The sequence below is a fragment of the Chiloscyllium plagiosum genome, unplaced genomic scaffold, assembly GCF_037043375.1.
Source record: "Chiloscyllium plagiosum isolate Xiang-an unplaced genomic scaffold, Cpla_swu_hap1 HiC_scaffold_34, whole genome shotgun sequence".
NCBI lineage: Eukaryota > Metazoa > Chordata > Chondrichthyes > Orectolobiformes > Hemiscylliidae > Chiloscyllium > Chiloscyllium plagiosum.
The window spans coordinates 34,986,036-35,013,454 of record NW_028270172.1 but is presented as its reverse complement, the minus strand read 5'-3'; the positions used below and the strand labels follow the sequence as shown (position 1 = coordinate 35,013,454).

The window sequence follows — 27,419 nt, the reverse complement described above, 5'->3', positions numbered from 1 at the left end:
ATCTACTGACCTGCATCTAAGGGGTTTTATAAAGGAGGTGTCTATAGAAATGGTTGAGGCATTGGTCAATCTATTCAAGATCTCACTGCATTTCTGAAAGGATGCCAGTGGATTGGAAACCTGCCAGTGTGACACCCTTGTTGAAGGAGAGAGGGAGAAAGAAAGCAGGAAACTATCATCCAGTTAGCTAACAACTGTCTTTGGGAACATGCCAGAGGGTGTTTTTTTTTTAAAAAAACAGTACATTTAGAAAAGATTAACACAGAGTCGACATGGTTATGTGAAGAGGAAATCATGTTTGCCAAATTTGCTGGCTGTTTGAGAATATCACAAATAGAATTGATAAAGAAGAATTGGAAGATGCAGTATTTTGGGCTTCCAAAAGACATTTGATAAGGTGTCTTCTGGATATAGGAGGTAATAGTCAAGAGTGTGGCGCTGGAAAAGCGCAACATATCAGGCAACATCTGAGGATCAGGAAAATCGACACTTCGGGCATAAGCCCTTCATCAGGAATGAGACTTGTAGGCCAGGGGTGTGTGTGGCTGAGAGATAAATTAGAAGGTGGTGGGACTAGGGGGAAGGTAACTGAGAATGCAATAGGTAGGTGTAGGTGGGTGGGAAGATGGTAGGTCGGAGATGAGGGTGGATGGGATAGATGGGAAAGACAATGGACAGGTCAAGAGAGTGGTGCCTAGATGGAGGCTTGGGACTGTGATAAGGTGGGGGAGGGGAAATGAGGAAACTGGTGAAATCCACATTAATCCCGTGTGGTTGTAGGGTCGAAAGGCAAAAGATGAGGTGTTCTTCCTCCTTGCGTTGGGTCGTTAGGATTTGGTGATGGAGGAAGCCAAGGACCTGCATGTCATGAGTGGAATGGTAGGGAGAGTTCAAATGTTCAGCTACAAGGCAGTGGGGTTGGTTGGTGTGGGTGTCCCGAGATGTTCTTTAAAACAATTTGCAAGTTGGCTTCCTTTTTCCCAGAAGTACAGGAGACCATACCAGGTGCAACGGATACAGTAGATTACATTAGTGAGGGTACAGGTAAATGTCTGTGGGGTATGGAAGAATTCTTTCAGGGCCTTAGACAGTGGTGAGGGGGGGAGGTATGAGTGCAGGTTTTGCACTTCCTGTGGTGGCAGGGAAAGGTGCTGGAAGTGGGGTGAGGGCTGATGGGGGCATGGATCTGACAAGAGAGTCGCGGAGGAAATGGTCTCTCTGGAACGCTGATATGGGTGGGGAGGGAAATATATCCCTCGTGGTGGGGTTTGTAAGTGGCGGACATAGCAGAGGATGATGCGATATATACGGAGGTTGGTGGGGTGGAATGTGAGGACCAGGATGGAGGGTGGGTGGTGGGGATTCTGTCCTTGTTGTGTTGCGAAGGGTGGGGTTCAAGGGTGGAGGTACGGGAAGTGGAGGAGATGTGCTGGAGAGCATTGTTGACCACCTGGGAGGTGAAATTGCGGTCCTTGAAGAAGGAGGCCATGTGGAATTTTCTGTGGTGGAATCGGTCATCCTGGGAACAGGTGCAGGAGATGCAGAGGAATTGGGATTAAGGTATGGTGTTTTTACAGGAGGCAGGGTGGGAGGAGGTGCAGCCCAGGTAGCTGTGGGAGTCCGTGGGTTTGTAGTAGATGTCTGTGATTAGTTGGTCGCTGGAGATACCTAGATCTCCGCTAATGTCATCTACTGTATCTGTTGCACCCGATATGATCTCTTTTACATCTGGGAGAAGGGATGCCAACTTGCAGATCAATTCAGAGAACATCTGTGGGACACCAGCAAAAACCAACCCCACCGCCTTGTGTCTGAACACCTCAACTCCCTCTCCCACTCCACCCATGGCATGCAGGTCCTGGGCCTCCTCCATCTCCAAATCCTAACCACTCAACGCCAGGAGGAAGAATGCCTCGCCTTCCACCTTGGGACCCTGCAACCACAAGGGATTGTTGTGGATTTTACCAATTTCCTCATTTCCCCTCCCCCACCTTATCCCCATCCCAAGCCTCCAAATCGGCACCACCCTCTTGACTTGTCCATCATCTTTCCCATCTATCTGCTCCACCCTCCATTCTAACATATCACCTTCCCACCCACCTTCAGCTACCTATTGGCATTGTTAGCTACCTCCTCTCAGCCCCCCTGGCTGATAAGCCTCATTCCTAATGAAGAGATTGTGCCTGAAACATCGATTTCTCCTGCTCTTCGGCTGTTGCCTGACCTGCAGCACCACACTCTTAACTGTGATTTCCAACACCTGCAGACATCACTTTCTCATAGTAGGTTATGGCACATGGTAGGAGCCTACAGTCTTGGAGGTAATGTATTAGAATAGATTGAAAATTGGGTAAGAGACAGAAGGCAGAGTCAGAATTATTGGGTCTTTAGTCAGGTTACAAAATCCTAACCAATGAAGTGCCACAGGATCAGTCTTAGGGCCTATGTTATTTACTACATATATTAATGTCTTGGCCAAGGGGCAGAGTAAAATGTCTCCAACTGTGCTAATGGTACAAAAATAGGCCTAGGACATGTGGTGTGACCACAGAGTCAGAGATGTGCAGCATGGAAACAGAGCCTTCGGCCCAACCTGTCCATGTCGACCAGACATCCCAACCCAATCTAGTCCCATCTGCCAGCACCCGGCCCATATCCCTCCAAATACGCCCATCCAAGTGCCTCTTAAATGTTGCAGTTGTACCAGACTCCACCACTTCCTCTGGCAGTTCATACCACACACGTACCACCCTCTGTGTGAAAAAGTTGCCACGTAGGTCTCTTTTATATCTTTCCCCTCTCACCCTAAACCTATGCCCTCTAGTTCTGGACTCCCGGCCACAGGGAAAAGACTTTGCCTATTTATCCTATCCATGCCCTTCAGAATTCGGTAAACCTCTATAAGGTCACCCCTCAGCCTCCGCGCTCCAGGGAAAACAGCCCCAGCCTTGTTCAGCCTCTCCCAATAGTTCAAATCCTCCAACCCTGGCAACATCCTTGTAAATCTTTTCTGAACCCTTTCAAGTTTCACAACATCTTTCTGATAGGAAGGAGACCAGAATTGCACGCAATATTCCAACAGTGGCCTAACCAACATCCTGTACAGCTACAACATGACCTCCCAACTCCTATACTCAATGCTCTGACCAATAAAGGAAAGCATACTAAATGCATTCTTCACTATCCTATCTACCTGCGACTCTACTTTCAAGGAGCTATGAACCTGCACTCCAAGGTCTCTTTGTTCAGCAACACTCCCAAGGACCTTACCATTAAGTGTATAAGTTCTGCTAAGATTTGCTTTCCCAAAATGAAGCACCTCACATTTATTTAAATTATACACTATCTGCCACTTCTCAGCCCATTGGCCCATCTGGTCAAGATCCTGTTGTAATCAGGTAATCCTCTTTGTTGTCCACTACACCTCCAATTTTGGTGTTCTCTGCAAACTTACTAACTGTACCTCCTATGCTTTCATCCAAAACATTTATGTAAATGACAAAAAGTAGAGGACCCAGCACTGATCCTTGTGGCACTCCTTGTTCACAGGCCTCCAATCTGAAAAACAGCCCTCCACCACCGCCCTCTGTCTTCTACCTTTGAGCCAGGTCTGTATCCAAATGGCTAGTTCTCCCTGTATTCCATGAGATCTAACCTTGCTAATTAGCCTCCCATGAACCTTGTTGAATGCCTTACTGAAGTCCATATAGATCACATCTACCGCCCTGGCCTCATCAATCCTCTTGGTTACATCCTCAAAAAACTCAATCGAGTTTGTGAGACATGAATTCCCATGCACAAAGCCATGTTGACTATCCCTACTCAGTCCTTGCCTTTCCAAATACATGTACATCCTGTTCCTCAGGATTCCCTCCAACAACCTGCCCACCACCGACGTCAGGCTCACTGGTCTATAGTTCCCTGGCTTGTCCTTACCAGCCTTCTTAAACAGTGGCACCACGTTAGCCAACCTCCAGTCTTCCAGCACCTCACCTGTGACTATCGATGATACAAATATCTCAGCAAGAGGAAATAACCTTTCTGCATCTCTCCTGTTAAGTCTACTAAGAATCTTATATATTTCAGTATGATTAATCCTCATTTTTCTATATTCCAACGTGTACAGTCCCAATTTACTCCACTGTGCTATAATCCCTCCATATCTCTTATTGGCCTAACGATTCATTTCTGGGTTGCTTCCAATGTTAGTATATCTTTCCTTCGCTAAGGGACCTAAAACTGTTCACAGAATTCCAGTTGTGGTGTGACTTGTATCTTGTATTACTTTAGAAACACCATTGTACTTTTGTACTCATTTTCTTTGTAATAATTGCCAATATGCCGACTGCCTTCCCTCTAACCCATTGAACTTGGATGCTAGCTTTTTTGTGATGCATGAGGACTCCCAACTTTCTTTGTCCTGCAATTTTCTGCAGTATTTCTTCAATTAAATAATATTCAACTCTTCAATTCTTGTCAAAGTGCATAACCTCACTTTCCCATATTTTATTCCATCTATCAAGTTTTTTGGCCACTTGTTTATCCTATCTATATTCCTCTGCAGACTATCATCCACACTATCTGCTTTCCCAGCTATTTCCATGTCACCTGCAAAGTTGGCTGTAGTACATTCACTTTCCTCATCCAAGGTCATTAAAATATATGAAAAATAATTGTGGCCCAAGCACTGATCCCCATGGCACACTACTAGTTTCAGATTGCTATCCTGCAAGTGACCCCGAACCTCACACCCCCCACCACCCCATTTCAGTCTTTTAGTTAGTCAATTCTCTGTCCATGCTCACAAACAGCGTCCATCACCACAGGTTCTTATTAAGTAGCATAGTGTCTGGTATCTTATGCCTTCTGAAAACCCAAAAAAGATTAGGCCCACTGATTTCCCTGTGTCCTCAAAGAATTCAAGTAAATTTGTCAGGCATGAGTTCCCCTTCAGGAAGCCATGCTGGCTCTGCTAATCATATTATGCATTTCTAGATCCTATGCTATTACATTCTTTATAAGAGACTCCAACATTTTCCCAATAAGAGACACTAAGCTGTAGCTACCTGTTTTTACCTGAATCTCCCTCCCTTTTATAATTCAGTATGTTACATTTGCAGTTTTCCAATCCTTTAGAACTTTTCCAGAATCTAAGGATCCTCTGTAGCTACTTCCTCTAATATCCTAGGATGCATGTTATCAGGTCTAGAGAACCTAATGGCCATTCGCCATAAGTTTCTCTAGCACTTTCCCTTCAGTGATATTTCCTGTATTTATTTCCTCTCTTCTTTGTTCCACATAAATATTTACTAATTTTGAAATGCTGTCAGTTTAGTCTAATGTAAAGACGCCAAAATATTTATTCAACTCCTCTGCTATTTCCTGATTCACCATTTTTTTTTCTATAGCCTCATTCTTCTGAGGGGCTTGTGTCTAGTTTTGCTTCTCTATTCCTTTTTATAAATGGGGCTCTCTGACTTCTAAACATCTGAGTTAGGAATGCCTGTACTTACAAATGTAATCCACACAAAAATGTAACTTTAAATATTGATGTATGAGTATTTCCAAATATTTGGGAATGGCTATCTTACATTGTCTTGCATTGTATGCCTACTTGCATATAAATCAATTTCTGAATGGTCTCAAGGATAGAATCTGTTTGCAATCCAGGGACTGCCTGTATTTGAAGAAGCTTTATTGTCCGTCGAGATACTACTTTCAAGTTTACTCTCAATTTATTTTCTCACTTTAAAAACTTTTTTTGGTTGTCTTTTGTGATTTTTTTTTTAACTTGCCCAATTCTCTGGCTTACAACTTTGGCACATTCTATGTTTTTTGTTTACATTTGATTTTATCCCTAATTTCCCTAGTTAATCAATATTGGCTTCTCCCCTTCCGAGAATCATTCTTTCTCACTGCAATATGTCTTTGCTGTGGGCCTTAAAACTATTTTCTTAAACATCTGCTATTATCTTTGCTGCTGAATTTCTTTCCCAGTCCACTCCAGCCAGCTGTGTACTCATTCCTTTGTAATTACCCTTTTTAAGCTTAGTACACCACACCAAGTTCCGACCTCTCAAGCTGAATGCTAATTTCTACCGTGTTATGGTGATGCTTTCTGGGGGGATTTTTTACATTGAGATAATTTATTAAACCTGCCTTATTACACATCACCTGGTCCCTGTTGGATTCAGCACATATTGTTCTAGATAACTGTCCAGAATACACTCAATGAATTCTTCCTCATATCATTTACTATTAACTTCAGACATTACCATCCCAGTTTAGATTTGGCTGCCTTCTGTCTGGCCGTCCGTTATCTTGGAAGTTGTTCAAAACTCAGCCACCAAATCCCATTCAGCCATCATTGCTGTACTCAATGATTAACATTTAGTTCTCAGTCACGCAATACCCAAATATTAAAAATAGTCTTGTTTTAAAGTCCCTCATGGCCTCATGCCTCCTTACCTCAGAAATATGCTCCACTCTCCTTAATTCCTGTACATCCATTCTGGCCTTTTGATTATCCTGGATTTTAATTGCTTCACTATTGGCAGCCGTTACTTCAGCTCCCGAGGCTTATAATTCTGTATTTACTTTCTTGTACCTCTCTTTCCTTCTTTACACTCCTCAAAGCTTATCTTTTTATTGACAAAGTTTTTTAAATTAAATATTCTAATTTCTTCTTGTATACCTCAATATCAAACTATATTTAATAATTCATTTTCTTGGCTTGGTACATTTGATGGTTATACAGGGACTACAGAAATAAGTTGTTGCTGTGTAACCCCTCTCTCATTATGAAGCTTCTTTCTCCATGTTCCTGTTCTGACAATACAATGACTTTAAGAGGTGTATTTTGTCCCTTTTTTTAAATGAAGAAAAGTTGAAACCAATATCGAGTGGTCTGCTGAAAGACAACAAAGTAAACCGTTTGTGAAGCCTTGGGTTTTTTTTTAAAATCTGGAACATTAGAAGCAGCCTGAACAGGTGGGTTCAAATTCCCACAGAACCAGGATTCTTAGTTTTAGCTTTCTGCCATTGCTAGATCTTGAAGCTGAATGTGGTAGCTTTTATTTCTCTCACTTACAGATAAAAGCTGCAAGAATTACATGTGAGACAAACTATTTTACTGAATTTGCCTTTGACAAAGGTGTGATTATTGAATATTACTATATTGGAATAGTTAATTAGTAGTAAATATATTATTTTGTTAAGCATTTCAATGCAGTTGAGCAAATTCTTTTATTTTGCCTTTTTTTTATCAGTAGTATGAAAATAAAGTGTTCCTGTATCTGCGTGAGTTTCTTCCAGGTGCTCCAGTTTCCCCTCTCAGTCCAAATATATGCAGGTTAGGTGGATTGGCCATGCTAAATTTCCTCATAGTGTCCAGGATTGTGTAGGCTATGTAGATTAGCTATGGGAAATGCAGGGTTACAGGGATAGGGTTGGGGGGTGAGTCTGGGTGAGATGCTCTTTGGAGGGTGTGCAGATTCAATGGGCTGAAGGCCTGCTTCCACACTGTAGGGATTCTGATTCCAGTCAATTAATTTGACCAGTGGATTGCACCTGGAACCCAAACCCTTACACTTGCCTTTTAAATTAAGAAAAAGTTAGGGTCCAGGCTATCTTTTTAATATATTTTGAGGGGCTTTGGTCTGATCCATAACACTGAAATGTTTCTTCTAACAATTTTGGCAACTGTATTCCTTTCCTATCTATGTTACTGTAACTCTTCTAACTTTGTTAAAGTAATGCTCTCTCTATTACTCTACGATTTCTACATTGCCGTAGGAACCGTAACCCTATCGTCACAGCTGAGGTATTCTCAGGAACTCTGTATATACCTCTTGCATACCATTCTGTAACAAACACATTCTGATAATTAATCCAGGCACATTCAGGACTAGAGTTCATTTTGATAAACTCATTTTGAGTTTTTGCACCTGGACTTGAGCTTTACACAATGGGAATATGTATTAGCAGTAATTGTGCAAAAGGCACAATCTAAATTAAATTTATTACAATGTTTTGTGTGTGATACATTCCCCTCCCAACCCCATGCCTTGCCAATATATATGTTTGCCCGTCAGTTTTCCATTTATAAACCAAAAAACTGCAGCTTTGCAAGAATCCTTTTCTGCTGTTCTTGAGCACAACCTGCGGTCTGATTAAATGCAATTAGGATACTGAAGCAGTTTTAATAGCAGCTACACCCATTGCAGAAGACAACTGCATGACATGACAGGATTGATCAATGGCAATCAATGAAGCAGTGTTTAAAAGAGCTAAATTAGATCCCAGGATTATCAAGGAAATTTCCAGACTGAATTGGTTTTCATATCTCTTTACCTAACTACCGACAGAAAGACATGACCATCTCTAATACATTGTCTGTACACTGTTCACCCCTAAATAAGAAGGTGCAATGTTCAAACCGGACAAGCATCAAGGAATGGAGGCAGAATCACTAGGTGCGCTGTCAGTCGAGGACACGAGATCCAGACATTCTCCAGAGAGAGAAGACGAGAGAACATGGCAATTCCAAGGAATCAGAAAGACCAAATTTAAAGCAAAATACTGTGATTGCTGGAGATCAGAAATAAAAACAATGTTGAATAAACTCAGCAGGTCGAGCAGCATTTATGGAAACAGAAAAGCAGTAATCGTTTTGAGTTCAATTAGACTTTTTTTCAAAACCGATTTCTCATCACTACATTTTTATCATGGTCAGGAGCACCAGACAGCTTCTAGAAGAAAGACACAAAAACTGCAGATGACACTGGAAAGAGCAAAGATACTGCCAGCATTCTAAGAAAGTGAAGACAGGAGCTTGAGACAGTTTTTTGGTTTCGGAGACAGGAGATCCACAGTCCTTAGGGAAGAAGGTAGATGCACCAGACTTTTTAGTCTGGAATGCAATACTGCCATAATCTAATCTGTTGACTTTGTTGCTCTTTCAAACTATATCCACAAGCCATACTCTACATTCCTTCTGCACCTTCCTTGTATTTTGCCCCACTCTCTTTATCATTAACTTTATTCCCCATTACAGAACATTTAATGGCCAAATTATACCATAATCTGCCAAAATGGACCAAACATGATATTGAAAATTACCACATGTAACAAGTCATGCATATATTGTGAAATAACACAACAAGAACTGTAAAGTCACTCACATAATAAAGGCTGTAATCATATTTAAAGACTATAATGTACCTGCAAAACAATGGTTGTAATATGCCACCAATGATATATTGAAAAGTAACAGATTGCAGTGTACACTACCTACCATCACACAACCATTGAAACATTTGTCAAAGGCAATTTGAAAGTAAATGATAACTTTAAATGTAAATCAGGTTGAAATAGATTCAAATGAAAGAATGCCCCACTGATTTGGTCAACTGGAATCTGAACAGTCAGTGAGTGGTACATACAAGTAGTTAACTGGAGAATCCAAACAGTTTGGTTTTAATTAGAGCTGGGAGTTCAGTATTTCAGACTATTTGCTACATTAGACAATGTGTTGGAATTTAGTTTGAGCACCTAGCAGTGTAAATCTTTTCATAACCAATTTCATGTTAGATGTCTGGCAGATCAACAGTGAATTGAAGACTGTTTGACATATTTACATATGGAGGAAACTCTCGTTCTACAAAGGTTCTTCAGCTGGATTTTGCGTTGTTGCCCTATTGGATGGTGAGTTCTATGCTTCTTGGAGTTTTCTGCAACTACTTAAGTCTCCACTGGAGTGTTCAAGACAGCAAAACTGATTGGACACCTAAAGCTGCTCTATTTATACTGAATTGGCTCCGCTGTCTGTGGTGTCTGGCATGTTTGTACTCATCAGGATCCCAACTTTGCCAAATGAACCCACACTCTATGGCATAAGCTAATAACCACAGGAATGGCATGTCTGTCTCTGCATTTGGAATTGGAGTATACTTTTTTTGTAAATCACAGTAACATGTAGGGCAAGCTGAAGATGTCCAATGGGCCTGACTTTCTGTACCACCTTTACTTGAAATACATGACTGAAAGCTGGTTTCTGTGACTTGTACTTAATTACAACAAAAAAGATTGCAACAATGTTTTAACCTTACATTCTATATGAGAGAAATCACAACCTTGGAATGATCCTTGGTACTGCAGAAAAGTATTGCAGATGATTAAAGAAATAGTAGCACATTTGGCAATTCGTCATCTAATCAAGCAGTCAGCATGGCTTCATGAAAGGGAAATCATGGATGCCTAATTTAGTGGGTTTTTTCAAGATCAGTAGATGTGTTGTGCTCAGACTTCCAGAAATGTTTTGACAAGGTATCTTACAAAGATTAAGTTATAAGAGGATCTTGGAGATAGTAGTATATTGGCACAGGGAGAACACTGGATAATGGGAGTGATTTGAGCCACGAGGAGAGGCTGAATAGGCTGCGACTATTTTCCTTGGAGTGTTGGAGACTGAGGAGGGACCTTGGAAAGGTTTATAACACCGTGAGGGGAAGGATAGGATATCTGGTTAGAATGGACAAGTTGGACTAAAGGGTCTATTTCCATGCTATACAAATCTATGACTCTGTGGCAGGCAACGGTGAGTAGGGATAAGATGTTCTTTTCAGGTCTCTAACTAGTTGGGCTCCACAAGTTTCAGTACTGGTACCACAACAATGTACGTCTGTTTGCAATAGATCATTTTGACTTGGAAAAAGAAAGCAGATGTACCATTGCCAATAGACAGCACAAAAATAGGTAGAAAGGCAGGTTGCAAAAGGGATACAACATTTGCAGACATATCTTGATAGTGGACATAAATCAAATGGAGTATAATGTGAAAAGTTCTGAAGTTGTTCATGTTGAAAGGGAAAACAGAATATTCATTAAATGGGGGGAAAAGCTGCAGAAAGCTACAACACAAAGGGACTTGAGGATATCTGTGCATGAAATAAAAAAACAGCAAACAGGTGCAACAGGTAATCTGGAAGGTAAATGGAATGTTGATTCTTACTTCAAGAAGGTTGGAGTATAAGGGTAGGGAAGTCCTACTGCAACTGTATAAGGTGCTGGTGTGACCATATCTGGAGTACTGTGAGCATAGAGTGATAGAGGTGTACAACATGTGGGCGGCACGGTGGCACAGTGGTTAGCACTGTTGCCTCACAGCGCCAGAGACCCGGTTTCAATTCCCGCCTCAGGCAATTAACTGTGCACATCGTCCCCGTGGCTGTGTGGGTTTCCTCCGGGTGATCCGGTTTCCTTCCACAGTCCAAAAATGTGCAGGTTAGGTGAATTGGCCATGCTAAATTGCCCGTAATGTTAGGTGAAGGAGTAAATGTAGGGGAATGGGTCTGGGTGGGTTGCACTTCGGCAGGTCGGTGTGGACTTGTTGGGCCGAAGGGCCTGTTTCCACACTGAAAGTAATCTAATTCCAACATGGAAATAGACCCTTTCATGTGCCTTTTCAATGTTGACATTGTACCAGACTCCACCACTTTTTCTGGCAGCTCATTCCATACACGCACCATCCTCTGCGTGGGAAACGTTGCCCTGTCGGTCCCTTTTATATCTTTGCCCTCTCACCCTAAACATAAACCCTCTAGTTCTGGACTCCCCCACCCCAGTGAAAATACTTTGCCAATTTATCCTATCCATGCCCGTCATGATTTTATAAACCTTGATGAGGTCATCCCTCAGCTTTTGACGTTCTAGGGAAAACAGCTTATTCAGCCTCTCCCTAAAGCTCAAATCCTCCAACCCTGGCAACATCCCTAAATCTTTTCTGAACCCTTTCACAACATGCTTCCAATAGGATGGACACCAGAATTGCACACAATATTCCAAAAGTGGCCTAACCAACGTCCTGTACAGCTCCAATGTGACTTCCCAACTCCTATATTCAATGCTCTGACCAATAAAGGAAAATGTACTAAACGCCTTCTTCACTATCCTATCTACCTGCGATTCTACTTTGAAGGGACTATGAACCTGCGCTCCAAGGTCTCTTTGTTTAGCAACACTCCTCAGGACCTTATCATTAAGTGTATAAGTCCTGCTAAGATTTGCTTTTCCAAAATGCAGCACCTTACATTTATCTAAATTAAACTCCATCTGCCAATCCTTAGCCCATTGGCCACCTGATCAAGGTCCCATTGTAATCTGAGGTAACCTCCTTTGCTGTCCACTACACCTCCAATTTTGGAATCATCTGCAAACTTACTAACGATACCTCCTATGTTCATCTCCAAATCATTTATAGTAAGGACAAAAAGTAGTGGACCCAGCACCGATCCTTGTGGCACTCCACTGGTCACAGGCCTCCACTCTGAAAAACAACTCTCCCACCACCACCCTCTGTCTTCTATCTTAGAGCCAATTTTGTATCCAAATGGTTAGTTCTCCCTGTATTCTATTAGATCTCACCTTGTTAACCAGGCTCCCTTGGGCATCTTACTGAAGTCCATATAGATTAAGTCCACTGCTCTGCTCTCATCAATCCTCTTTGTTACTTCTTAAAAAAACTCAATCAAGTTAATTAAACATGATTTCCACTCACAAAGCCATGTTGTCGATCCCTAATCAATCCTTGCTTTTCCAAAAACGTGTAAATCCTGTCTCTCAGGATTCCCTCCAACAATGTGCCCACCACTGACATCAGGCTCACCGGTCTATCGTTCCCTGGCTTGTCCTTACCACATTTCATAAATAGTGGCACCACATTAGCCAACCTCCAGTCTTCTAGTACCTCACCTGTGACCATCAATGATATAAATATCTCAGCAAAGGGCCCTGCAATAACTTCTCTAGCTTCCTACAGAGTTCTGATCAGGTCCTGAAGATTTATCCACCTTTATGCATTTCAAGACATCCAACACTTCCTCTGTAATATGGACATTTTTCAAGATGTCACTGTCTATTTCCCCACATTCTATGTCTTCCATGTCCTTTTCCACAGTAAATACTGATGCAAAATACTTATTTAGTATCTCCCCCATCTCCTGTGGCTCCACACAAAGGCTGCCTTGCTGATCTTTGAACGGGGAGAAAGTGAGGTCTGCAGACGCTGGAGATCAAAGCTGAAACTTTATTGCTGGAACAGCACAGCAGGTCAGGCAGCATCTAGGGAACAGAAGATTCGACGTTTCGGGCACATGCCCTTCTTCAGGAATGAGCAGAGAGTGTTCAGCAGGAGAAGATAAAAGGTAGGGAGGAGGGACTTGGAGGAGGGGCGTTGGAAATGTGATAGGTGGAAAGAGGTCAAGGTGAAGGTGATAGGTCGGAGTAGGGTGGAGGCGGAGAGGTCAAGAAGAAGACTGCAGGTCAGGAAGGCGGTGCCGGGCTGGAGGGATTCGGCTGAGACAAGGTGGGGGGAGGGGGGATGAAGAAACTGGTGAAGTCCAAGTTCATCCCCTGTGGTTGGAGGGTTCCCAGTCGGAAGATAAGACGCTCCTCCTCCGACCGTCGCGTTGTTGTGGTTTGGCGGTGGATGAGTCCAATGACCTGCATATCCTCGGTGGAGTGGGAGGGGGAGTTGAAATGCTGTGCTACAGGGTGATTGGGTTGGTTCGTCCGGGTGGCCCAGAGGTGCTCTATGAATCGCTCCGCAAGTAGGCGGCCTGTCTCCCCAATATAGAGGAGGCCACACCGGCTGCAGCGGATGCAGTAGATAATGTGGGTGGAGGTGCAGGTGAATCTGTGGCGGATATGGAAGTTTCCTTTGGGGCCTTGGAGAGAAGTGAGGGGGGAGGTGTGGGCGCAAGTGTTGCACCTCCTGCGGTTGCAAGGGAAGGTGCCGGGAGTGGAGGTTGGGTTGGTGGGGGGTATGGATCTGACAAGGGAGTCGCGGAGGGAGTGGTCTCTACGGAAAGCTGATAGAGGAGGGGAGGGAAATATATCCTTGGTGGTGGGGTCCGTTTGGAGGTGGCGGAAGTGACGGCGGATGATGCGCTGTACATGGAGATTGGTGGGGTGGTAGGTGAGGACCAGTGGGGTTCTGTCCTGGTGGCGGTTGGAGGGGCGGGGCTCAAGGGCGGAGGAGCGGGAAGTGGAGGAGATGCGGTGGAGGGCATCGTCGATCACGTCGGGGGGGAAAATTGATCTTTGAACGGCACTATTCGCGCCTGAGTTACCCTTTTGTCCTTAATGTATTTGTAAAATCCCTTTCAATTCTCCTAAACCCTATTTGCCAAAGCTATCTCTTATCCTCTTTTTGCCCTCCTGATTTCCCTATTAAGTATACTCCTACTGTCATGTTGATTCCTTTATTTAAAATATTTTATTTGGAGGCAATTCAAAGAAGGCTCACTATGATGAGGCCTGGAATGGAAGAATTGTCATATGAACAAGGGCTAAACAGATTGGGACTTTGTGGAGTTTTGAAGAATGAGAGGTGATCTCATTGAAACATGTAGGATTCTTAAGGGGCTCAACAAGGTAAATATTGAGAGGATAGAATTCGAGTCATAGAGATTTTCAGCACTGAAACAGACCCTTCAGTCCAACTTATCCATGCTGACCAGATATCCTAAATTAATCTAGTTCCATTTGCCAGCAATTGACCCATATCCTTCTAAATTCTTCCTATTCATATACCCATCCAGATCTTCCACCACCACCTCTGGCAGCTCAATCCATACATGCACCACCCTTTGCGTGAAAGATTTGCCCCTTCGGTTCTTTTTTAAATCTCTCCCCTCTCACCCTAAACCTATGCCCTTTAGTTCTGGACTCCCCCACCCCAGGGAAAATACCTTGTCTATTTACCCTATCCATGCCCCTCATGATTTTATAAACCTCTAAGGTCACCGCTTCATGGGGGATTCAAGGATCAGACTGCATAATTTCAGAACAAAGGGACATCATTTTAAGACTTGAGATGAGGAAGAACTTCTTCTCTGAGGGTTGTAAGTTTTTGGAACTCCTTGCCACAGAGAGCAATGTGTATATTTAAGGCTGATACATTCTTCATCAATACAGGACTCGAGGGTGAAGGGGAAAAGGCTGAAAAGTGGACAAGAATATTGATTCCTACTGAATGGTGGAACAAACTCAAGGGGTGAAATGGCCTATTCATGTTCTTATTTCTTATGGTCTATGCAATGAATGTGTTGTGCTCTAGGTGGACTGGTTTGCTCAAATAACAAACAGAAATATTGTAAAATTAGTTAATTGTTTGCCTGGTGGTATCACAAGTTAATTCCAAACTAAAATTTGTATTCAGGCAGACTTTCTGGGTGAGATGAAACATTGATGTCATTTTCCTGAATTTTCACAGGGAGGGCAAACATCATCACTATCACCATTGGTACAGTGAAAGCTCAAACTGAGTTTTCTGAGAAGAAAAATCCCACTTGACTGTAGATATTCATTTACCAGGATAGCAAAGCATGAAGGTGATGCAACAGGTGAGGATGAATATTGATTGAAATTTTTTATGGCTGGATATTTTAGCATTTCTCAACTTGCAATATGTTTGTTTCAAAGTTAAATATCAGTTCTCTCATTTTCATTTGCTTATTTAACCTTCCTGACGATCACTGTTGAGACTTTCCTAGAACTGCTTTCCAATTTTTATAGGTCAACTGGATGGAATAAATTGAAGATTCCATTAAGGAGTGGAGAGGTTATAATTGTTACCAGAAACAGGAGGGAACGCATAATTCATAATAGTTTAAAAGGGAAGTGGAAAAATGTTGAGAAAAGAGAAAGAAAATATGTGATGAAAGAGCAGGGACTCGGTCCTATTGATTACAGCATCTGTCAGAGGTATAAGCACAGAAAATAGGTATAGGTTCTCGGTTGTTTAATTTGCAAAATCTGGGAGACTGCAATGTGATTAACCAGTGTTCCAGAAATGAGTGAAACAAAAGTCTTTGTGGTAGAGATGGCTAGAGGTATGGTTAGTCAAGTTCCTCGTTTCTCACTGTTTTTTCATAATCATTATTGAAAAGTGAGTTGCTGTGATGTGAGGTCAGAATTCCAAAGAGAAGTAAGGTGTTTTTCACTTGTATTTTACCTTGTAATATTTTACAGTGCTTAAATTGTAAGCCCTCTCATCTTGAAGTGGTCAGTCTTTGAAATTTCAGCCATGACAACACCAAGTAAAATGAGACATTGATTAATATGGTTGATAAGACAGCACATTATTAGCAAGTAGATTGAATTATAGGGATAGTTTCATGATATGGGTGAAAGAAACAGGTATCACTACTCTAGATCCACTCCAATTTGCCTATCGGACCAACAGATCCATGTTAGATGCCGTATCACCTACCCTTCACTCCTCTGTAGGACATCTTGACACAAGAACAGCTACGTAAGAATCCTGCTCATTGACTCAGTTAAGCCTTCAACACTCTTATCTCCCCTAGACTGATTATGAAACTTTGTGATCTCTGACTAAGCCCCACTCTCTGCAACCGGATCCTCAGATTCCTGACCCACAGGCCACAATCAATGAAGATTGGGGACAATATTTCATCTTCACTAACACTCAACACTGGAGCCCCCAGGGGTGCGTACTCCACCCCCTACTGTACTCACTGTTTACCCATGACTGCATTGCCAAATACCAGACTAATGCCATTTACAAGTTCGCTGATGACACAACCATAGTTGGTCAAATCTCAGATGACAACAAAACAGACTACAGACTGGAGGTGGAAAACCTGGATAAATGGTGCACTGAAAACAACCTAGCTCTTAATGCCGGCAAAACCAAAGAACTCATTATTGACTTTCGGCAGGATGATACTCATGCCCCCATACACATTAACAGCGCAGAGGTGGAATGAGTGGAGAGTGTCAAGCTCCAAGGAGTGGTCATCCACAACAAACTTTCTTGGACTCTTCATGTGTTCGCACTGATTACAAAAGCCCAACACTGTCTCTTCTTCCTCAGGCAGCTGAGGAAATTTGGCGATGGCGAATACTCTTGCCAACTTTTATAGATGCGCCATCAAGAGCATTCTGTCTGGATGTATCGCTATCTGGTATGGCAACTGTACCATTCAAGATCAGAGACAATTACAGAGAGTGGTGAACTTGGCCCGGACAATCACAAAGGCCACCCTCCCATCTGTAGAATCCTTCTACCAGGCCCATTGTCAAGGAAAGGCCGCCAGCATTCTCGAAGATCCTTCCCACTTTGGCAATGTTTTTCTACAACCTCTACCACTGGGGAGAAGGTACAGAAGCCTGAACACATGCACCAACCGGTTTCGAAACAGTTTCTACCCTACTGTTGTTAGAATACTGAATGGATTCTCAAACTCTTAACATTCGCCTGTACCTGTGTTTTTATTTTTGCGTATTTACTTATCTATGCTACTTATCTATGTGAACTGCCTGTATTGCTTGCAAGACTAAGCTTTTCACTGAACCTTGGTACACATCATAATAAATCAATTCAATTCAGATTATCCAGATACCTTTCAGCTGATCATCCACCATCCAATTGTCCTCACATTTTAAACAGTCTGCTGTTTAGTGATTGAAGGAAGCTCATTGATTAGTACTTTGATACACCGAACTCAACAAATGGATTGGATTTCAGCAACAAAGTTTTAAAATGGATGCTTGTTGGATAGAAATTTAATGGACAAAGAATTAAAGGTGTGAGTTTAGCTTTTAAAATGTACTGAGATTGATTGATTGGACATTTAACAAATGGGAGTTTCATTGCTGAATAGTTACTAAGGTATTTAAAGAATGGAGGTTTAATGTCAATGGTTCAATGAATGGAGTGTTATTGGTCAATGTTTGATCATTAGTGTCCAGTGAATTGAGACTTAATGATTGACCCTTATGAATGGGAAATGAATTGAGAACATTAAATGGGAATTGCAATGCTTGGAGGCTTATTGCAGGAATGTGTGGTGCTTTCTGTCAACGTGGATAACCTCACATTTTGTAAGATTATAATCAATGTACATGCGATCTTTGCAGCCATTTCCTTTAAGACACTACAGTTTTTTAGTTTGATTTTCTGACTTTTCTTCCTGGTGAAAGTGATTGTTTTGTTTTGTGTTCCTTTCTGCTTTATTTCTCGATGCCTTTTTTTCCTCACAAATGTTCTCACTCGTTCCTATTTGTAAGTAAAACTTTGCAAGGTTTGACTCAGTGAGTTTACCTTTAGCATACCTAATTTAATTCACTTATTTTTCTAGGGGTTTGGTATGAAAAACACTGTGTGTCTGTTAACCAGCTGAATTTAAATTTCTCTGCTGCCATAGTGGGATTTGAACTCCTCTCCGGATTATTTGTCTAGGCCTCTGCATTATTAGACCAGTAACATTAACACTATGCTACTTAACCACATATCACTGGAGGTGTGATAGCTAAATTATTCTTGATGGAAGCTTACTGGATAGAGATTTATTTAATGGAAGAGTAATGGGCAAACATCTATCAGACAGTGATTGAATAAGTGGAAGACAAATATTTAATGGATATAGATTTAATAGCAGTAGTTTAAAGAATAGAGGCTTGATTGTTGGTTGTTTAATAGGCAAAGGTGTAACGGATAGAGCCTTAATGGCTGATTGCCTGCCCCTTTTCTGTGGAGAAGCACGCAGTTTCTACCAACACCCTCAAGGTTTTCACGGAAAGGTGGGCACTACAGGTTGTAGAGTGTTCTATTTCACCCTCCGAATCTATTTTGATATGATCCCTGCCTCCCCTTTTGTCGATCACTTACACATTGCCCTGTGAGGAGAAGGGCACTGCTTGTCTCTGACCACTCGGATGTTTCCTCTCTTCCTGCTGGTGGAATACAAATAAAGATTTCTGCACTTGTTGTTCTTCACTGTGTCCTACTCCTGGGCATACATGACATGGGTGCTGGGGAATAAATAAGCACTACTGCTGTTGGCAGTAGTGTGGGGGTTTACAGAAAACAAAAACCCATAAAATATGTATAGACTAGCATCTCAAGGTTGAGGATCAGTGGTGCTGGAAGAACACAGCAATTCAGGCAGCATCCGACGAGCAGCAAAATCGTTTCAGGCAAAAGCCCTTCATCAGGAATAAAGGCAGAGAGCCTGAAGCTTGGAGAGATAAGCTAGAGGAGGGTGGGGATGGGGAGAAAGTAGCATAGAGTACAATAGGTGAGTGGGGGAGGAGATGAAGGTGCTAGGTCAGGGAGGAGAGGGTGGAGTGGATAGGTGGAAAAGGAGCTAGGCAGGTCGGACAAGTCAAGGGGACAGTGCGGAGCTGGAAGTTTGAAACTAGAATGAGGTGGGGGAAGGGGAAATGAGGAAGCTGTTGAAGTCCACATTGATGCCCTGGGGTTGAAGTGTTCCGAGGCGGAAGATGAGGCGTTCTTCCTCCAGGTGTCGTTGGTGAGGGAGTGGCCCTCCATGTCCTCGGCAGAGTGGGAGGAGGAGTTGAAATGTTGGACCACGGGGCGGTTTGGTTGATTGGTGCGGGTGTCTCGGAGATGTTCCCTAAAGCGTTGTGCTAGGAGGCGCCCAGTCTCCCCAATGTAGAGGAGACCGCATCGGGAGCAATGGATACAATAAATGATATTAGTGGATGTGCAGGTAACACTTTGATGGATGTGGAAGGCTCCTTTAGGGCCTTGGATAGAGGTGAGGGAGGAGGTGTGGGCACAGGTTTTACAGTTCCTGCGGTGGCAGGGGAAAGTGAAAGGATGGGAGGGTGGGTCGTAGGGGGGCGTGGACCTGACCAGGTAGTCACGGAGGAAACGGTCTTTGCGGAAGGCAGAAAGGGGTGGGGAGGGAAATATATCCCTGGTGTTAGGGTCTTTTTTGAGGTGGTGGAAATGTCGGCAGATGATTTGGTTTATGCGGAGGTTTGTAGGGTGAAAGGTGAGCACCAGGGGTGTTCTGTCCTTGTTACGGTTGGAGGGGTGGGGTCTGAGGGCGGAGGTGCGGGATGTGGACGAGATGCGTTGGAGGGCATCTTTAACCACATGGGAAGGGAAATTGCGGTCTCTAAAGAAGGAGGCCATCTGTTGTGTTCTATGGTGGAACTGGTCCTCCTGGGAGCAGATACGGCGGAGGCGGAGGAATTGGGAATACGGGATGGCATTTTTGCAAGAGATAGGGTGGGAAGAGGTGTAATCCAGGTAGCTGTGGGAGCCAGTGGGTTTGTAAAAAATGTCAGTGTCAAGTCGGTTGTCATTAATGGAGATGGAGAGGTCCAGGAAGGGGAGGGAGGTGTCAGAGATGGTCTAGGTAAATTTAAGGTCAGGATGGAATATGTTGGTGAAGATGATGAATTGCTCAACCACCTCGTGGGAGCACGAGGTGGCGCCAGTGCAGTCATCAATGAAGCGGAGAAAGAGGTGGGGAGTGGTGCCGGTGTAATTATGGAAGATGGACTGTTCCAAGTAGCCAACAAAGAGTCAGGCATAGCTAGGATCCATACGGGTGCCCATGGCTACCCCTTTGGCCTGGAGGAAGTGGGAGGATTCAAAGGAGAAATTGTTAAGGGTGAGGACCAGTTCGGCCAAACAACTGAGAGTGACGGTGGAAGGGTACTGTTGGGGACGTCAGGAGAGGAAGAAACGGAGGGCTTGGAGGCCCTGGTCATGGCGGATGGAGGTGTAGAGGGACTGGATATCCATGGTGAAGATGAGGCGTTGGGGGACAGGGAAACGGAAGTCTTGGAGGAGATGGGCATGGGTGGTGCCTCGAAACTATGTGGGGAGTTCCTGGACTAGGGGGGATAGGACAGTGTCGAGGTAGGTAGAGATGAGTTCAGTGGGGCAGGAGCATGCTGAGACAATGGGTCGGCCAGGGTGGTCAGGCTTGTGGATCTTGGGAAGGAGGTAGAACCGGGCAGTACGGGGTTCCCGGACTATGAGGTTGGAAACTGTGGGTGGGAGATCTCCTGAGGTTCTGAATGGTCTGGCAGATGATGGTTTGGTGATGGGGGATGGGGTCATGGTCGAGGGGGCAGTAGGAAGAGGTGTCCTCGAGTTGGCGTTTGGCTTCAGCGGTGTAGAGGTCAGTGCGCCAGACTACCACTGCGCCCCCTTTATCCGCTGGCTTAATGGTGAGGACTGACTGCGAGCTGGCTGGCCACACAGCCACTGTACTGCCAGGGAAGAGGGTGGATACAGCCTTACTGACAGCTTTTTAATTGCAAATCATGACAATTTAACTGTATGGGGAAGCAGGCAACCTCTATAAAGCCTGCCAAGACCAGGGTGGCAGTAGTATATACTCAGATGGCTGGAAGTGACAATGTGAGCTGTGGATTCTCCAAAGAACAGAAATGTGACATCGTCCAGCAGGAGCACTGAAACAAATCTCACCCAGAAAAAGAGACATAACACCACAGGGAGAAAGACAGGAATACTGGACATCACAAGGGCTCAGTGAAACCCAACCTCCAGTCAGGAACCACGAGATACCCATTGCACCACAGTTCCAGGCAACCAAGAGCAGTGGTGCTCCAAACAAAGAGCAGAGCATGACAGCAGCTCTGTCTGACTCAGAACTTGACCTTTCTAGATTTGTCCTCACTCTCATCACATTGGAGAGAGAAACAGAATTACCATTTTGAGTCTGGTATGATGCTTCTTCGGAATAAAAAATTTGTTTTTTCTGTTAATGACAAAGAGGCAGGAAGAGCATGTGGTGAGTGTGCCCAGAGTGAATGATAAAGGCTAGTAGAAGGGACATCGATCTGTAAAACAGATGTTATCTGTGAAAAGGAGAAAATGTCTCCATCTGTGGTTCTTATGAACTCTGCTGTGAGCAAAGCTAACAAGGCATAGCCAGGGTAAGGTGGAAATGTGAAAAAAAGAGTACAGCGGTCATCCTCTGGAGTTATAGAACTCAATAATAAGTCCTAGAAATTAAAGTGCCCAAGTGGGAAATGAGGTATTTTACCTCCCGCCTGTATTAAGCTTCATTCGAAGTCTGTGACGTGCCAATGACAGAAATGTTAGCAAGGGAACGAGGTGGTTTATTGAAATGGTAAATATCTGGGAGGTCAAGGCCATATCCATGGGTATAGAATCATTAAACCCCTCCAGCATGGAAACAGGCGTAGGGCCAAACGAGTCCACATCAATTCTCCTAAGAGTATCCCACCTGGACTCATCCCCCCACCCCCATCCCCCGCCCCCGCCCGACCCTATCCTTGAAGCCCTGCATTTTCCATGTCTAATCCACCTAGCCTAGCTGCCCACTATACATCTCCCAACCTTTAATTTCACATGATTTTCTTGAAATATTTATGCAGGAAAAACATATGAGGAGATGGGTGAGATCATCATTGATTATGTAAATCCACTCTGGACACTGCTTTTATCTTGCTCTGGAATTCTTGACATTGCTCTTGGCTTCAGTGCCATCCAAATGTTACAGTTCTCCATATTATGAATCAAGGATCTCTGACATGAGGCTTTCTGTAGTCAAAGACTCAGTTGCTTGAAAGATATAAGCCATGGGTGGCAATTGCAATTTCTTAAATCCTTGTTATGTGAAAAGTCTCATCATCTCTCATTTAGGTGTGAGTCATCCAAAAAGTCCTATATCAATAATAATATTGCAGCAGACATTGTCACAGTGAAGGTGAAAATGTATTGGTTATTTGCAATGGTGTAACATGCTCACTAGCACTGAGTTTGGGTTTTGCCAGGGTCACTCAGCTTCTGACCTCATGACAGCCTTGGCTCAAACATGGATTAAAAAAGAACTTAATTCCAGAGGTGAAGTGAAAGTGGTAGCCCTTGACATCAAGGTCACATTAAAGCAAAAGTGGCATCAAGGCATCCTGGCAAAACTAGTAGTAATGAGAAATGGGTGAATTTTCAGCTGGTTGGAGTTATACCTGGCGCATAGGATTAGATTAGATTACGTTATTAGATTAGATTATGTTACAGTGTGGAAACAGGCCCTTCAGCCCAACAAGTCCACACCGACCCGCCGAAGTGCAACTCACCCATACCCCTACATTTACCCCTTACCTAACACTACGGGCAATTTAGCATGGCTAATTCACCTTACCTGCATATCTTTGGACTGTGGGAGGAAACCGGAGCACCCGGAGGAAACCCACGCAGCCACGGGGAGAACGTGCAAACTCCACACAGTCAGTCGCCTGAGGCGGGAATTGAACCTGGGTCTCTGGCGCTGTGAGGCAGCAGTGCTAACCACTGTGCCACCGTGCCACCCACTAATGGTTGTAATTGTTGAAGATCAGTCATCTCAGCTACAGGACAACTTTGCAGGGATTCCTCAGTGTCCCAGGCTCAAATATCATTAGCTGCTTCAACAAAGATCTTCCCTTCATTATAAGGTCAGAAGCGAGAATATTTGTCAATGATTGCACGAAATTCAGCACCATTTGTGACTCTTCAGATACTGAAACAAGATCCACAGAAGAAATTCACTGAAGATCCTTAGCACACTCCAAACCCACAACAGCTTCCATCTAGAAGGACAAAGACAGCAGATACATGGATACACCATCACCTGCAAGTTCCCCTCCAAGTCACACACCATCCTGACTTGGAAGTATATCACTGCTCCTTCACTGCTGCTCAGTCAAGATCCTGAAATTCCCACCCTAAACGCATTATGGGTCTAGCTACAGCATGTGGACTGCAACATTTCAAGATGACAGCTCAACACTACCTTCTCAAGGGTAACTAGGGATGGCAATGAATGCTGGCCAGCCAGAGATGCTCATGTTCCACGAGTGAATAAAATAAAGCTATCTGGGTTACCTATGTTCCCTCAGCAGTTTTTCTTCTCCTTCTCTCCCCTTCTACATTCTAAGTGGTGGCCCTACTTTTACAGTTGGAATGGAAAGAGCCTGCCCTTAGTTTACCTGTTGAGTTGAAAGACTTGATGATTCGTCTCCTTGTACCATTAGGCCTCGAGTCTACACCCACTGAGATCCTTCTGCCTAGAAGCCGATTCACCCTCCTCGGCTTACAATACTGCAAGGTTTGCGATCAGAGTGGCACAGCACCTTTGGAGTATCATAAGAAGTAGCTTCAAGGGTACCTTCTTTGTCACTACTCCTCTCTGTGTGTGCCTACTTGCACCATTCTGCTTTTCTGAGAGGTGGGAGTACGTGGAGAGAAGGCAAGGTCTCTCATGTCCCTTTTACCTCACTGTTGACACTGAGAACCCATGGTAGAAAAAGAGTGTGCAGGTTTGAACATCTATTCTGCACTCACTGAACATCCCATTGGATTTGTCTATCTCAGCGTGGCTGCCCCTCTTTCCATGAAGACAATCTTGTATTCACATGCTGAAGTCATCACAGTAGTGAAGGAATTAGAAAACTCCTCCATCTTTCATTCCAGCCTATCAACTGCCTCTGGCACAGCTGCCTAATGTTCCTGCATATGTATGTGCATTTTGGCTAAGATCATCAAATTATCCTCTTTCTGGGGCTGAGCAGTTATCTGGTTACTTGGCAAACCTCTGTGTGCCAGCAATATTGGCTTTTCTTTTCAACCGCTTACAGAGACATGGAGGCTTGGGCTTACTAGACTATACCCGAGCTGGATCTGGATAGTGTACCCATTAAGATGAACATCTCTTGGTAGAAGCTTCAGGTAAATGCCTTCCCAGTGCATCCTCAGAGGATTTAACTGCATTTCCTTCAAAGCTGCAAATGAAAGATGGGTACAGGCTGTGACCTCTTCTGGATGTTCCTCAGGTGCTGCTAGCGACTACATATGTGAAGAAAGGGAATTAGATGGAAAAGAGGGACTGAAACTTGGACAGAATATGAACGAGCACTGGGGGTAACGGAAGTGAAACTTATCGAAAAGGAGCTTACTGAATTAGTGAGTCGGTGGTGTCAATCATCAGCATGAGTGGACCTGTTTTTCTGCAGCTAGCTCCACTTCTCATAGGGAGTGAGGAGCTGAATGTCTGCTACCCCCTGCCTGTCTTGGTCCTCTTGGCTCAGCGGTGGACCTATTTATCCTGCAATAAGACAAAGAGAGGGTTTCAGAATGATGTAAGTTAACACAAGAGCAGATGGAGAAAATATATGAGCGGGGAGAAGATGAGGTGTCACTGAGTGTGTAATAAGCGCAAAAAGCATGAATAATGAGTAGTTGTACAGAATGAAGTGGGGGAGATCCCTTGAGTGGATGTGATGCATGCAATGTTGAGGATTCTAGTCCACCAGCTTCGATGAGATGTGTGCGCACTGGCAGAATTAGAATGAGTAATGACCCTATTAGTATGAGGTAGCATAGAGTGGAATGGCATCACTTAACCTTATGAACTGTAGATGATCACTGACTTATGTTACTGCTGGCTGTCCCTTTTCATGCTGGAAACAGCACTGATCTGTGGTGCTTTCTCTATCCAGGCTGACTGGTCAAATGGCATGGCCACTTTCTGCAGTCAGCCAAAGAGAGGAATTACATTTCTTTCTATCACCCGGTATAACAATGACTTAAGATCCTTCGTCCGGAAGTGGGGAGTTTTCTTCTGCAATATTTGGTCAGAGTTTGATGGACAGCACAATAGTGTGAGGGGTTGATCCTGGCGAACAGCATTTGAAGTGGTCTGCATCTGGGATTAAATATAACAGCAAACGCTTGCAAGCTGGAAGGTCCCTGAAATGGTGTGACCTTCCACCTCGATTGCCAAAGGTTCACAGAGTAATGCACTTAACATCATTCTGACATAATTAATGAGGTGAAAAATGGAAGATTGCTCATTGTGTTATGGTGAAAATTATATCATGAAATTCACTCACCAGCACTTTTTAACTATAAATAGAAACAATTCAGCTATAATGTGATCAGCTTAAGGGAAATGTTTAATGGGCAAAGATTTAATGGGTGAGGAAGCCTGTATACATCAATGTTTGAAATGTTACATTGGTAAAATGGGAAGGATATACAAATCAAATAGAGTAGCCAAAATGATTAAGTTATTAATTCTACCATTGATGTTTCAATAGGATCAGCACTTACTTAATTTTAGAAAGATGATAAATAATATCCTTGCTATAAACAAATACACTATCACACGACTGCAATAGTTCCTGAAATGTGGCTCAGAGGCACCTGGCATTCTGTAACTGTAGGTAAAGAACAAATATTGTTAATTTTTCTGCTTAAAAATCAGCCCTAAATTTAAGCAATTATGACAATAAAAAGGAAACATATTGAGAAGGTTAACAAATGAACTGGCCTCAGTGTACACCAGTTGACCAATATGGTCATAACTAGTCAGCACATAATTTACATGATGCATGGTGCACTTTTGGACCTTATTAGATAACTAAAGAAATTACCATAGATAACACTCATTAGAGAAATATGATGTCCTTTGCATGATTCAATCTTAAATGTCAGAAATAACACCCCTGCTTCAAAACAAAGGTTGAACAATATTGATGGGAAATTAGAAGTGCAACAGTAGTTATATAGAATGTGTGCACCCAGTAGAGATGGGTACCATCATTGTAAAAAGGCTGCTGTGATCCATCTATGCATGCGCAGTTACATTTGTAACATCACATAGTTTATTGAAAAGAGAAAGATAATGTTAGAAAGAAGTCTTTGGGAAAACTCTCAAACGATTTAAATATATGTGTGGAACATTAAACATAATTTATATATGCAAGGAGCCATGGATCACAAAGAAACAAAGGCATCTCTCTCCATTAAAAAGAGAATTGGTTTGGTATTGCTTGACTGTAACCATTCCACGAGCATATGGCAAGGTGTGGAAATAGGCTTCAATGAACTACCACAGTGGTGTAGGGATTGAATCTATACTGCTGGTTTTATTCTCCACTCCACTGTAGTCATCTCGGACAGCGCAGAGGCTCAGTGGTTAGGATTGCTGCCTCATAGCATCAGAGACCTGGGTTCAATTCCAACCTCGGGCAACAGTCTATGCGGAGTATGCATATTCCCTCCTTGTTTGTTTGGGTTTCCTCTGGTGCTCTGGTTTCCTACCACATTCGAAACATGTGCAGGTTAGGTGGATTGGCCATGCTAATCTGCCAACAGTGTCCAGGAATGGTACAGACTCGGAGGATTAGCCATGGGAAATGTAGGATTGCAGAGATTAGATGGAATGCTGTTCAGAAGGTTGGTGTGGATTCGATGGGCCATATTGCCGGCTTCCATACTAGTGGGACTCTATGATCTAGACAACAGAACTAACTAATTCTACATGCCTAGCCCCCTCACCTATTTAATGAAACTTTAAATTCACATCTACTTTTCCATTTGTTCTTTACAGAAAGGAAGGAAGAAAGATGGTTAGATGATGTAAGTATCGCCAATAAATTGTGGAAATAATACAAAAACATTATTAACATTTTCTGACCATCAAGTGTTAATTCAGTTTTGCACATGTGAGTGCAATGCTCCCTTGGAAAGTGCAATCACAATTATAAAGGGGGACTTTAATTGTCCTAATGTTAGGTTAGCATTGTAATAGCAA

At 43.2% G+C, this 27,419-nt stretch overlaps 1 protein-coding gene across 1 annotated transcript in view; it reads left to right on the top strand.

The window, feature by feature from the left end:
• LOC122564396 (uncharacterized) overlaps window positions 1–27,419 on the top strand; it is a 111,464-nt gene that overhangs the window by 6,670 nt on the left and 77,375 nt on the right. Inside the window, exon 2 of the mRNA XM_087978436.1 lies at window positions 15,275–15,404. Coding sequence (XP_087834562.1) covers window positions 15,387–15,404 — 18 coding nt within the window. The 5' untranslated portion in view covers window positions 15,275–15,386. The remainder of the gene's footprint in view (window positions 1–15,274; window positions 15,405–27,419) is intronic.